Source organism: Amphibalanus amphitrite, unplaced genomic scaffold, assembly GCF_019059575.1.
Source record: "Amphibalanus amphitrite isolate SeventyFive unplaced genomic scaffold, NRLGWU_Aamphi_draft 000445F_arrow, whole genome shotgun sequence".
NCBI classification, from domain to species: Eukaryota; Metazoa; Arthropoda; class Thecostraca; order Balanomorpha; family Balanidae; genus Amphibalanus; species Amphibalanus amphitrite.
Window position 1 is genome coordinate 181455 of NW_024881939.1, and position 12338 is coordinate 193792.

Sequence of the window (12338 nt, forward strand, 5' to 3'; positions counted from 1 at the left end):
AACTCTCCATAATACCATATGAAGTAACTGGAAGGCGAACAATTGTCTCACGGACTTTTCAGATTTTCTTTTCGGCACGTGGATGACTTTTACATGTCTAGAAGCTCCCATTTACATGCAAATTCGCACACAATTTGAGCAAGTCCGGTAGCAACTACCCCTGTTCACAGCTGGAGCAGCGAACGGTGAGCTAGTTTCTCGAGAGAATATGTCCCCCAAGTTCCCGAGCTCCCACACTTGGACAGCGGCTTGCAGTCCATGTTGCTCTGAATGAGACGCTGTCGCAACACTGGTCAGAAGGTATGCACTACAGGCATGCAATCCGCAGGGCGCGCAGAGCAACTAACAACTGTCAACTCCACCGCAAGTCAGCTCATGTTTCTCACGAGCTCCGCTCCGAAATGGTAAAGTTCTCTAATCTCTGGATGTTGAAAGCAGCATCCGCAATCTCGCCGAATCTCTCACAGTGCTGAATCCTTTTGTAAAGTTGATTAAGACGAGAAGAGACGATCTGCAGTGCGAGAACGTCTGTGAATTACCCAACGGCGGCGCTCCCGCTGCCTTCGGGAAGAATTAAGTGCGGCGCTTAGAGACGGCTTATCTCCAGGCTGGGCCGGAGAGCTTGATATCTCTTCAAAGTGCGGACGGCGGTGGTTCCCGTTTAACAGCTCACTCGGCCTGCGCTTGTGCGTTCACATCGAAACGGCAGCGAATGCTCGATACAGAAAGCAGTCACTCGTCCAATTCCAAGGCTCATCCAATTCAGCAGTTGCCAGGTCGCTGTAACAGTCTGCCCCCAGGGTAAATTGAGCGAAGTCAGCCTCACTCGCGGCCTGTGCTCCAATTACCCCACCATTTCCCCAGCAGCCGGCGCGCCGCCACCGGAGGCTATCCTATGCGACTTCTCCCCGGCACCTTCACACACTTGTCCCTGTCACGAGAGCGGCGGTAGCGGCCCCGGGGCTGGGCCGAGCGGGTCACCCCAGCCGCTGCGAACCGGGGCACAGACAGCCTCCGGCTACGGCCCGGCCAGCGAGGGAAGGGCAGGGCAGTGACACAACCCGAGGACCCCGCGGGACAGGTTGGGAAACGGGTGATGGAGAACATTATGAAAACGCACATCCATTATGCGATCGGTTACTAACACTCAAGGGACTGTTTACCAAACTGTGTCCTCATCTCCATCCATGGCCCTAACGTTAAAATGATCTTCCCTCCTTCACGCAGTGCTGAAGAGCAGGCTTTAAAGCAGGCTCGACAACGATCGCAAAGCATCAGTAATGAAAGTAGAAAACGCAGTGAACGCAGCACTTCACACGATCAATCCGACAGCAATCATCACATCGTTACGCGTCTGGCGTCACGACAAACAGCTCAGCCGTCACTTTTCCTTTTCTTATCCATCTTCCCTTTCGCTCTCTCAGTCGTCTACGCATTACCTCGATAACCACGCTGCTCGGGTCATCTCGGTACCCTTGTCCGTCCGTCCGTGTGTCCATTTGCTGTCACCTTTCAGAGTCCGGTTCTGTCATCAGTGTATGGATAGCAATCGCCAGCGGCCGACCTACCAATCAGCTAGTGAAGCCGGTCTTGGCCAACACTCCCGCCGCAGAGGCCATGAATGTGGAGATAGTTCTACGCCGAGAGGTCGAGTGGTGCTACAGTACCGGAGCGGACAGCTAAACTCGACACCGTTCGGTGATGCAACGCGTCAAACTAACTATCAGCGGTAACGGCCGCCGGCGGGTCAGGTCACAGGTCAGGCCAGGGGTCAGAGGTCGGGGGGTCGACCAGTGCCCTCGGCGGTCTCCGGTCTCCCTCCACCGCACAACCGTCCACCGCACGACAGACCACACACATCCCCGGACAGATCTCCGACCGCGGAGATCCGCCATGAGGCCTCTTGGAGATGTTGTTTCACCACCTCAGTACCACGGGCGGTGACTGAGTCGGAGCGCGCCGAACAATGGGTCGTTACGCCAAGTTTCTGGGTAAGGCCCGGTGCACAGTGCACCGCGCCGCGTCGCGTGCACGGCAGCCCAAGTGAGACGCCGGCCGGGCGCGGTGACGGAGTGGCCATTGTCAGGGGATGCCGAGCACGGGATGGACGGTATTTGTCAGCGCCGGGCGACGGTGACCGCCGCCGCGGCCAGGATATAGAGTCATCAGCCGCGCAGAGCGGGCGAATTGCCGGCGCTGGTAACCGCGCTGGATGAAAATAAACCAGCCGCTTTGATCAAAGCTGGTGTTTTGATCAAAGGCTCTCGTTTTGTCGTTTTGATCAAAGGCCGACGTTCACGCAGAACTCGAGTTAATCTCTTCAGTAATCACATTGCATCACCGAAAGAAACACGACCCGCCTCGCTAGCCCACAGTGAATGTGATACAACCTAGCCGCGCACCAGCAGGGATCCCCTATCAAACCCGCTCCGCAGGCCCTCAAGGTTCGATCAGAGTCCCCGGGGCTGACCGCCCGCCAGGTCTGGCAGCCACGCCCGGCACACACCGGGCTAATGACACCATCAAACAACGGCTGTCGACAGCGGGGGGAGCCAGTGAAGGTCCCTGAACACCGCCCCCACCTGCTCTGCACCGGATCAGTAGTCTACGGTCGGTCTTACCTTCAGCTCGCCGCACCGCCGTGTCTATCTTCGTCTGATCTATATTCGTCCATGTCTTTGTCTTTTCTTTCTTCTCCTTCCCGACTTTTACTTTTTTTAATTTTCCAAGGCTTGTCTCCTTTTAACGTTTGCAATTCCGCGCTCTTTCTTTTCCATTCTTTCTCTCTTATTCTCCTCAAATCATTTTCATTCTTTCTCCAGCCATTTTAATTCCATGGCAGAGCTACTCTATTCAACTTTCAGCCTTATTAACCCATAAAACCGTCTGCGTTTTTCCGCTGAGTTTCGTTAATGAAGCTCTCAGAGTCCATCCCGCTGCCGGCGTTTCACAGTGATTCACTCAGACAAAGGCGCGACACTGGGCGTCCCAGCTCCCATACAGCGATCTCCCACGCGGCCGGGTCACCTCTCGCGGGGGTCACGGCTGCACCGCTGCCGCACGCCGTGTCAGGGTCGGTATGTGTGTGTGTGAAAGTGGTCCCCGCACAGTGCCAAACCAGAGTTACACGGCAGCCGCCGGCGCTCCTCTCATAGGTAATCGGGTCATGAGAGTGCCGACTTCCGCGGGCCGCGCAGTGAATGCTCCCCTCTCCGTGATGGGGGATCCAACAACAGCTATCAGACCCGCGTGGGTGGCGTAAGCCTACAAACGTAAATAGAATGACAGGTGTTGTGTTTTTAAATGGCCAGGTTTGTCAAAACAAAGGGTGCTCAGTCACGCTTAGAGCCCACCGAGCCGGTTCGCCTGCAGTGAGAAATAAGCGCTGGAACTGAAACGACGTACGAGTGACACAACGGTATATCAGAGCGCTGCACTGTAATCAGGGGCAAGGTCCCTAGTTGTTGCCACCAAACGCTTTACCAGTAACCAGAGAAATGTAGCACATGATCATGAAAGTCAGAGACAAGACCCAGTAATACAGAATGTAATACGTACGACGCACATCATTTACACATCTGATACACGTACACGCAAACATCACGCTCGCCGTCTTACCCCAACACTTCCCTCCCCCATTCACTCCTAGCATGCCTGCCCAGGCGACCCGCCGGTGTCAGACTCACTTGTCGGCGTACTCGACGTGCCGCCGGTCCAGGTCAGCCAGCGCCGAGCTGGTGCTGCTGCGGGTCACACCGGAGCCGGCGCTGCCGCTCGAGATTCCAGAGCTCTGCGGTGGAGGCGGGTCAGGTCAGGTCAGGTCAGGTGAGGTTGGGCCATTCCGACTAACGAAACACCGACAACTCGGTGACTACGCGTAAGGTTAGCCCCTCCGCCCATCCCGGCCACCCCGCCGTTCGGAGGTGCGTACTGCGTGAGGTGCGTGCCGCGGCGCTGTTACACAAGAGGCGACACACACAGGGGTGCCGTTATCCGAACTGTCTGCGGCGAGCACCCACCGGCGGACACCGCCACCCACCCGCGGTGCACAAAAACGCCGGAACGGACGGCGGCCAAGGCCGGCCAACAATAACACGCTCCGGCACCGCGGCGATGCGCCGGGAAGTGCTGCGTTTACGTGCCGAGTGACGGCCGGTAAAACACAGAGTGTGATCGGAGCGGTGCGCATCGCCGACTCACGGCGTCGAGACCGTCGTCAGGCGCTCTCGGGAGCCAAAGGGGATAGACAGGAACCCGGAGAGCATAGCGGATGGCCGGAGCAGGATAGTAAAAGAACGCCGCAAAAACCAGTCCCATTCAGACAGCAGCTTGTAAGAACCACTCAGCTTTATCACCCGCAAAAAGCATAAGCTACCGGATGTCGATCTAGACAGGGGACATGGTTTGACTAAACCCGATTATAAACGACAAATTTTGTTCTTTTTTAACAGCATCACTTAAAACCCATAACCAATCACGTCATATGACCTCAGTTACGGAGCTGATCCTGTAAAATATCACGTCACGTACCGATTCGCTGTCTTTGACGGGCTGCGGCTTGGCGTCTTCGGGTGGCGAGGGTGGTGGCTCGCGCTGAATCGTTCCGCTCTTGATGTGCCAATAGTAAGGTCCGTCGTTATCTGTCGGGACAGGGAGACAGCGTTAGCACTGGGACTTTTTCTCTAACTATATACTGGTGCAGTGATAATGTGTCAGCACTCAGATGCTTTCCCATCCATCCACCGATACAGGAAGCAGTCGGACAGGCGCCAGCGCTGAGACACGGTCACACCCCGCCCACAGATCAGTCAGTCGGGTGACCATGAATCCGTCAAAACAGTCATCATCGCCATCAACACGGGCGCCCTCCCAGGACGGCGACTGTCCGGCCCTGTCCGGTGGCTACGTCCTCAGTGTCACCACTCTCCCAGAACGGCGGCCAGTCTCAGCCCAGCAGCTGGTCATATTACAGCGGCCGGCGGCCCGGCCTCGTCCCAGTATTGTCGTGGTCGTCCGTCTGTCGCCCGTGGCCCGCCCGCGATCTACCAGTCCTCCCTGACCACAGTCCGTCTCGTATAGACCGCTGAGGTCACTCGAGGAGGCACGTCCACCGATCAGCCGCGACCACCGCTCTCCTTGAGCGTGTTACACAACAGCGAGCAGTAAACAGAGGCCAATGGAGCGTGCCCGACCGTCCGAGTGCCGACAGACAGACACACAAACGGGCGTGATCAGAGCCATTGACGGCGGCCGCAGCGCACAAACACACAGCTCTCCCAGGCGTTATCGAACGCCCTCCGCTGGAACCTACCCACTAAACAGCGCTGTTAGCTGTCTGCGCCGGACATCTATCGCGCCTGCCGCGCGCCCCAAACATCCCCCAATCTTGTCCGATCAGATAAATCGCGCCTGCCCCTCCATTTGCCAGAAAAAGGCCCACTTTCCCGCCCCCAAACGGCCGGCTGCCCGCCTCCAATCCATAAACACCTGAATGGCACCTGTCGGCCTGACGGCGCCGCTCCCGACCGCGGCACATTAACGCTGGGGAGGGAGGCGGGTCGAGTGTGAGAGGGGCGGGCCGCTGACTGCTGAGTGCTGATATCGGCCCGGGAGCAGCCAGCGGCCGTCAGCGACTGTCTGCGCTGACTTCAGCGATTGTCAGCGGTCCACGGTAACTTGTGCGGCCATCAGCAGTCAGCAAAGCGGTTGGCAGCGATGTGAAGGGCGAGGTGTCCGGAACTTCTATCGCAAACAGCCACGCCCCCCGGATTCCTCCCGTCTTGGTACAAACCGATGCGCGGTTTGACCAACACAACCCACCCCCGTGTATCACAGCCAGCGGCCGCAATACCATAATACCATTCGCCAGGAGACTGGGTCCCCTTCGTCCACTGGTCATCTCTCAGAGATGACAGCGATGGAGCGGCCAGAGATGAGCCCTCGAGCGGCCGGTGCGGGGATGATGTAGTGCCACAGCCTCACGGGGTGTTCAGGTGAAATATGACCATTTAAACGGCCCCCTGATGGCCGGCAATGAAAGCGTAAACAACAGAGAGGCAGTCGACGGGGAGTCGTTGGCGGCCCCGGCGCCCTTTCACCTAATTCCGTCTGACCCCGTGACAGCACTGAGTGGGACTCGCATGTCAAGAGTGCCCTCCTAATGACTTGTGTTATGTCACGCGCGCCGCTGACAGGGCAGCCAGACGCGGTAGCTGCGGGCCGCGAGCCGGTCCCGAAGTCATCTGCGTCGTGTCGCAGGTCGTCCCTGAACTAGTTTATGGCGTGTGAGTGGTATGGTGTGGCTTCGTGGCCTCTAAGACATCCACAGCGGCGTAGTTTGGTGTGCGAACTACCTCCCGTAAGGTCATCTAATAAGCTACGCCATAGGTAATGTACGTATAGATTTGTATAGCTCCTGAACATAATTGACCACATTTAATTAAGAGTCGTAAAACAGTGGGATTTTTCACGAGCTTGAGCACACACATTCATTTATCAATCGAATTCCGTAAAACGATATAAATATTAAAATAAAGCGCGCAGCCCAGTGAACATTTATAGCCTCTCCCGCCCCATCCTCCGCCGTCGTTGACCGTACCTTCGTGTCTCTCCCAGCCGGAGGGCAGGGTGGGCTGGTCGCCGGCGGCGGCGGGCTCGGCCGGACCGTCCACGGTCGACTTCTTCACCGGCAGGGCGTACAGGTCATCGGTCAGCTCTCCGGTGAAGTGAGGGATGTCCGAGTGGTACATCTGCTTCGGCGACCTGGAGACAGAGAGGCGCGGCGAGGGTCAGGTTTGATCGATCGCGACACATTGTAAACGAGACAGATTATCGATACTTTATTGGGATATTGAACCAGGAAAACCAGTACAACAAAATTTGCCACAGCAAAGTTCAATGACGTGGATCAGATTGGAACAAATTGAAACGACAAAAAAGCGGAACGCTATCATCGCCCCAATCAAGGATTCTCAATCAGTTCGGTGGTAATGGATGACAGCCAGCAGCAATCAACGCCAATCGGAGCCATGCGACGACAAAATCGCCGGCGAATCAACAGCGCTGGTCGCTGCAGAGCGTTCCTAGAACCGGGCACCGATAAAACGCCGCCTGACTGATGTAGCCATTATTGGTGACGACACACCAATGGATGTCGACAGATCGGCCAATTTGTCCGGGCCCGCAGCCATCATCGGCGCTGACGCTGGTGGTGCGGGTCGGGTGGGCGGGCGGTGTTAGTGCTGACCTCAGCGCTGATGGGGCAAAGCTTGAACTCATGACACACCAGCTTCGCGTGGTTTGGTTTCCCGAAACCTGATTCCATCGCTGGCATTGGAAATCTAGCCACAATGTTAATAAGGGTCATACATTGATGGAAGCAGGCACAACACATCATTATCAGATCCCGGCCTGACCTCCAACCGTGTACCAAACATGCCCGATAGTATCCCCCGTGGTACCCCGCTCTGCCGCCGCCGGCCCCGCCTGCCATCGATACGGCCCGTGATGATGGTCCGACAAGCGGCACATCTCCGGCACGGTCACGCAGACCAGCTAGCCCGCCGCCTTCACGAAGGACGTGACCTGTTGACCTGCAGCCGAGCCCGCCGGCCGATCCGACCATCGGTGCGTGCTCGGCTGCAGTAGCGGGCGTGCCTTGCAGGAACGGACGGCACGCATGTCGGTGACCGCGACCGCGAATGTGAGACACGATTTCAAAGTTGAGCACGTCTAATATCCGCGAGAGACAAGCCCCCGAGCGTCGGAGCTGATGCTATGCTGATCTCTCCATACACTCCCGTCATCGGTAGCTGAACGGTGACAGAGGCACGGCGCGGGGTCACATTCCAACCACTACAACGCCGGCTATCCGGCAGTGGAATATGGAGCACACGCCTCCCGGACCACTGCGACAAAGGCGGACCTTCGCCACAGATCGGCGGGACTGCGCTTCCGAGTTCCTGAGCCGCGCCGATCATACCAGTCCGGGTCCACGAGACGTGGAAGAGAGACGGCTCACTCCCGTGGAACCCAGAAACGAGTACGGATGCAGGCACACGTCAGCGTTCCACGAGTTAGAGCACTGGTGGGTATATTTTCATCAAAACCCCCCGTAGGCACGGGTCAGCCCAGTCCTCCCTCGTAGTCCGTCAGAGCTGCCGCCGGACGAAGGACGGGTGCAGCCAGCAACGCGATCTGCGGCCGACGGTCGGTATTGTTCGGGCCAAGGGCGGCCGAGTCGCCGCCGCCCTCACCTATTGTCCGAGCCAGATGGATTGTCGAGCGCCTGCCGGCCGCGCCCGAGAAATGAGTTTGATAAATAAACGATTCCGGGGTCGGCAGGTCACGCGCCTACAGTTCACGCGCCGCCTAATTGCATTATCTACACCTAAGCAGCGAAACGTGAGCGCCAACAGGCCACAGAGCAGCCAGTTATTGGTATTTACGGCATTCCAAATGCCGGGAAGCACAAGGCTGACTATTCAGGTCCAAACAAAACCGTGACAAAGAAAAAGGAAGTTTCGACTGAAACGACCAGGGGGTTACCATTGAAGCCCTTTGCGCCAGCGCGGTGTTTCCGGCAACACAGAGCACAACAGAGGGTATATCAATTAGCGCAGGTGTATATCACACCACTGAGTGACGTGTCACGCGTCACGTGACCGGACTCACGAATCACGTGATCCGAGTCACGAGTCACGTGGCTCCTGCACGAGGTACGCTGCACGAAAGCACTACGGTAGCGTACGACACTAGCCGACCCCGTCTGACCGATTCAGCAACTCCTGACGGTGGAAAAGAGTCTCACTGAACGATCATGAGCGACGCATTTTTTTATTCGACCTTAGCACAAAAACTTCATCATCCTTAGCGTTTAGCAGAGAGCAGTCAGACTTCGCCATCTAAAAAAAAATATCTACCTGCCGTGAAAAGGACGAATTTTCTAAGTGTGGAAGGCGCCCACTCGAGTTTCCCTCTGTCTGAGTTCTTCAGCATTCCGTGATGTGGCGCCATATTCACCAGAGAGCCGTGCGGTTCCCGGTTCGTCGCCCATCGTCCGCTCCGCGTAGGCGACCCGACCACTCCTCCGCCGCCTCTCAGTCCCATCAGCCCAGAATTTCTGATCACAGCCGGGCGGCCACAGCCCGCCAGCCCGAGCTGTCTGGTGCCGGAGAGGAGACTGTTGCCGGGTCGGTCTCGGCTGTCCTCTGAGCCGCGGAAGGCTGTCCGATCAGAGAGCTGGAAACCCGACCACGCGGCCGCTGGAGATTCTCAGAACCCATCGGAAAGAGCAGCCAGCCGCCGCGGCAGTGCCGAGGAAAACCGACACGCGTCGTCCCCAGATCGGGTGGAATCAATCCAATTGAAAGCTGCGATGGGCTGGCTGTGTTGGTGCCACTCCAACGCAGTGGTAGCGAAAAACAGCAGAGCAACTTCCCAGAGAGCCTCCAGCCCTCCAACAGTAAAATGTCGAAGGGCGCGTGGCCTTCATTCGCCGCGCCGGACCGTCAGGCTCGCCACGCAGTCGGCGCCGAAAGCCGATTATGAGGTCATCGCGGGCCCGATCGTTTATCACGGTCCATTAATGCACCTGGCTTCCCGGGGCACGCGGCGGTGGCCGCGCCGGTATGTTTATTGAATCAGGACCGGCAGCGGGCGCAGAGGCGGGCGGCGGGGCGCGCTCGGAGCGGCGGGGGCGGCTCCGACCGAGTCCGCCGCCGGGACCCCGCCATGAACGCCGCGGCGGTCGAGGTCACCGCCGTCAGGTCGCCGCGCGGACTGGGCTCACCGCCGCGCCGGTAATCATAATCAGTCCATTAATTACGGGCTCGAGTTGGCGCTGGGCCGCGCCAGCCGGAACTAGTTAAGCGCGCCGCGGCTAGGCACATTCCGATCTCTGATTGCGCGTCCCACGCTTGTCATTTGCGCACCTGCTGCCTCCGAAACAAACCGACTGCTGAAGGACACCGGCGCTGTGAGGAGTCACCGCACGATGGGGTGTGAGCACGCGAACCGAAAACACAGCGGCCGGCCGGATCTGGCATCGTCATCCGTCTGAGATCCTATCCCGATTGATAGGGCTGTATATACCCTTCGTTGACGGCTGAGGCAGTCGTGTCGGGCTGCAGTTCCACACGCCTGCGGAGCTGCTGACTCACGGCCAGCCCTCCGGAGGTGCCCGTCCGCCCGGCCAGCTCCGCACACAAACACTCCAAATAGCCCAATAACACTCGGGCCTTCCACTCTGGCGGGCCGTTTTGACTCGTCACGCGGCGGCGGCGGCGGTTCACGCGGTGAGCCCACCCCTGTCCGCCGTCCGCATCAGCGCGATCGCCGCCTCCATCTCCGGCGCGACAGGCGTTCTTTATTCATCAGCCAAGGCCGAGGACCTGGACCTGTCGGTTTTCCGCGCACCTGATTCACAGGCTAACGGCCCGCCTGACCCGCCGCAGCCACAATGACGTCCATATAAAATCTCATCGGGAGAGTTTAATACGAACCGGGTAGCATTCGCCGTTCTGGGAACCCACTTTGGATTCGCGGCACACGTTCTGACGCAGCCCAGGCCAGACCACCTGGTAAACTCTGGTGTGTTAGTGTTCAGAGAACCAGGTGAATCAGTATTCGTTCCCAAACACCACCGTGACTGTGAGCCATGTGACGAACGCTGAGAGCGTCACGACTGAGCTCGGACAGAACATGTCACCAAAGCAGCTGCGTTGACCTGATGTCTTTCACCCTGGGATTCTCTGGACATCCCTGCCGAGTGCCGACCTCAATCCCTTCACGCACTCACGACTCCCGGTCCCGTGTTCCCACCGTGTACGCGGACCAGTGACCTGACCCGCTACTCACGTGTCCGTCTCGAGGCGCCGGTTGTCGTCCAGACTTCCGATCAGGTCGGGCGGCACCGTGTCTCCGGTCAGCGTGTCGGCGGCGCCGTCACCGCCGCCCGTGCGCCGGCCCATGTTGTTGTTGACTACGTTCTCGTCGAAATCACTGCAACAGGCGGGTGACGGCTCGGTCAGGGGCGGGTGGGAGCAGCACACAGCGGGCCTGACGCGCCATCACGTGTCAGAGCATGATGAATGCCGCCGGTCCTGTGGCTCTAATACGCCGGCCATGCGGACCGGATTACGGCCAGAAAAACGCGCCTGTGTCATAACAGCCCGGATTGCGCAGCGACATTGCTAGAATGAGCCGATAAAAATCGGCAGGTGAATGGCCATGTGTCCGCGCTATTCCACGGTCCGTCTGCAGAAGAAAATGTCCATGAAGACATCGAGATTGACACAGGGTCTCACGAGGGCAGTAGATAAGATTGGAAGAACCAAAGTAAGTGGTTTCACCTTAGTGCCGACCCTGAGGAGAGGGGAGGGGAAGGACGCAACTGACGCGAAAAGGCGCGCAGTCTGGCGCCGCCAGCCGCTGGCAGCGGTGCCTGAGGGGACGGCCGGAGCCCAGAGAGCGCGCGATCCAGTCCAAGGCAGTGGGAGGGCGCACCGGGCCGTTCCCACATCTGGTAATTGGCGCGACTGTGGCGCCGAGCGCGGCCTTGACACCTGGCGACCGGGCGGCGCGCGGTCGCGCAGAGAGACGGCGTCGCTGATGAGCTATTGTGGCGCGCGCCGCGCCGCTCTTCCGGCCGTGTCGCCGCCAGTGGTGGTCCGGAGCCGACGACACGGGTGGTCAGAGGACCGGCCGACCGTCCCGGTCCGCTCCGGGGACCCCGGGCAGAGAGCAGAGTTTATTTACCTCGACTCCGCACCACTGCTGCGCGTGACCGAGCCGGTGCTCTCGCGGGATCACCAAGACCGTTCCGATGCGCAGAAAAACACCCCGAGAGTTGGCTTAGTTTGGCTACGATACGCCGGGGAAATTTCCCGTGGAGGAAGAGCTCACGATTATAAAGCGTGGCCTGGAGCACACCGAGTGATGTTTGCCGGTCGAGCACCGGTCCTAATGGAACCGCCGAACTTTGCAATCGACTTACAAGGCCCGCACACGAAATATTTGCGCGGGGAATCTGCACGAACAACACCAGGAAGATCAGTGCAGGCCTTGTAATGACCTCACGACAGAGCGCTAGTGCCGTTCCACGAACCGGCGCAAGTCGCTGGAGCCGGGCGGCCAGTGCGACTCGGTACAGTGAGGGAGGCCGAGGATCGCTGACAGGAGTGACACGGGGCGCGTGGCGGACCGTGGCCCTCTGTAATTGCTCTATATCCGGATGTCTGGCATGGACAAATAAGGCATGAAAATCAGCCACAGCACAACATACTGTAATGATGACAAATGGGGGCCTTCACCAAATAAGTTACGACTTAAGAGTCGGA

At 58.4% G+C, this 12338-nt stretch overlaps 1 protein-coding gene across 5 annotated transcripts in view; it reads right to left on the bottom strand.

Moving 5' to 3' along the window:
• Nucleotides 1-12338, bottom strand: part of LOC122391573 (protein Fe65 homolog) — a 76703-nt gene that overhangs the window by 13158 nt on the left and 51207 nt on the right. For all 5 annotated transcript variants that reach the window (XM_043385613.1, XM_043385615.1, XM_043385616.1 and 2 more), the window contains 4 exons: nucleotides 10858-11001; nucleotides 6599-6762; nucleotides 4531-4640; nucleotides 3687-3790 (listed from right to left, as the gene is read on the bottom strand). In XM_043385613.1, coding sequence (XP_043241548.1) covers nucleotides 3687-3790; nucleotides 4531-4640; nucleotides 6599-6762; nucleotides 10858-11001 — 522 coding nt within the window. The remainder of the gene's footprint in view (nucleotides 1-3686; nucleotides 3791-4530; nucleotides 4641-6598; nucleotides 6763-10857; nucleotides 11002-12338) is intronic.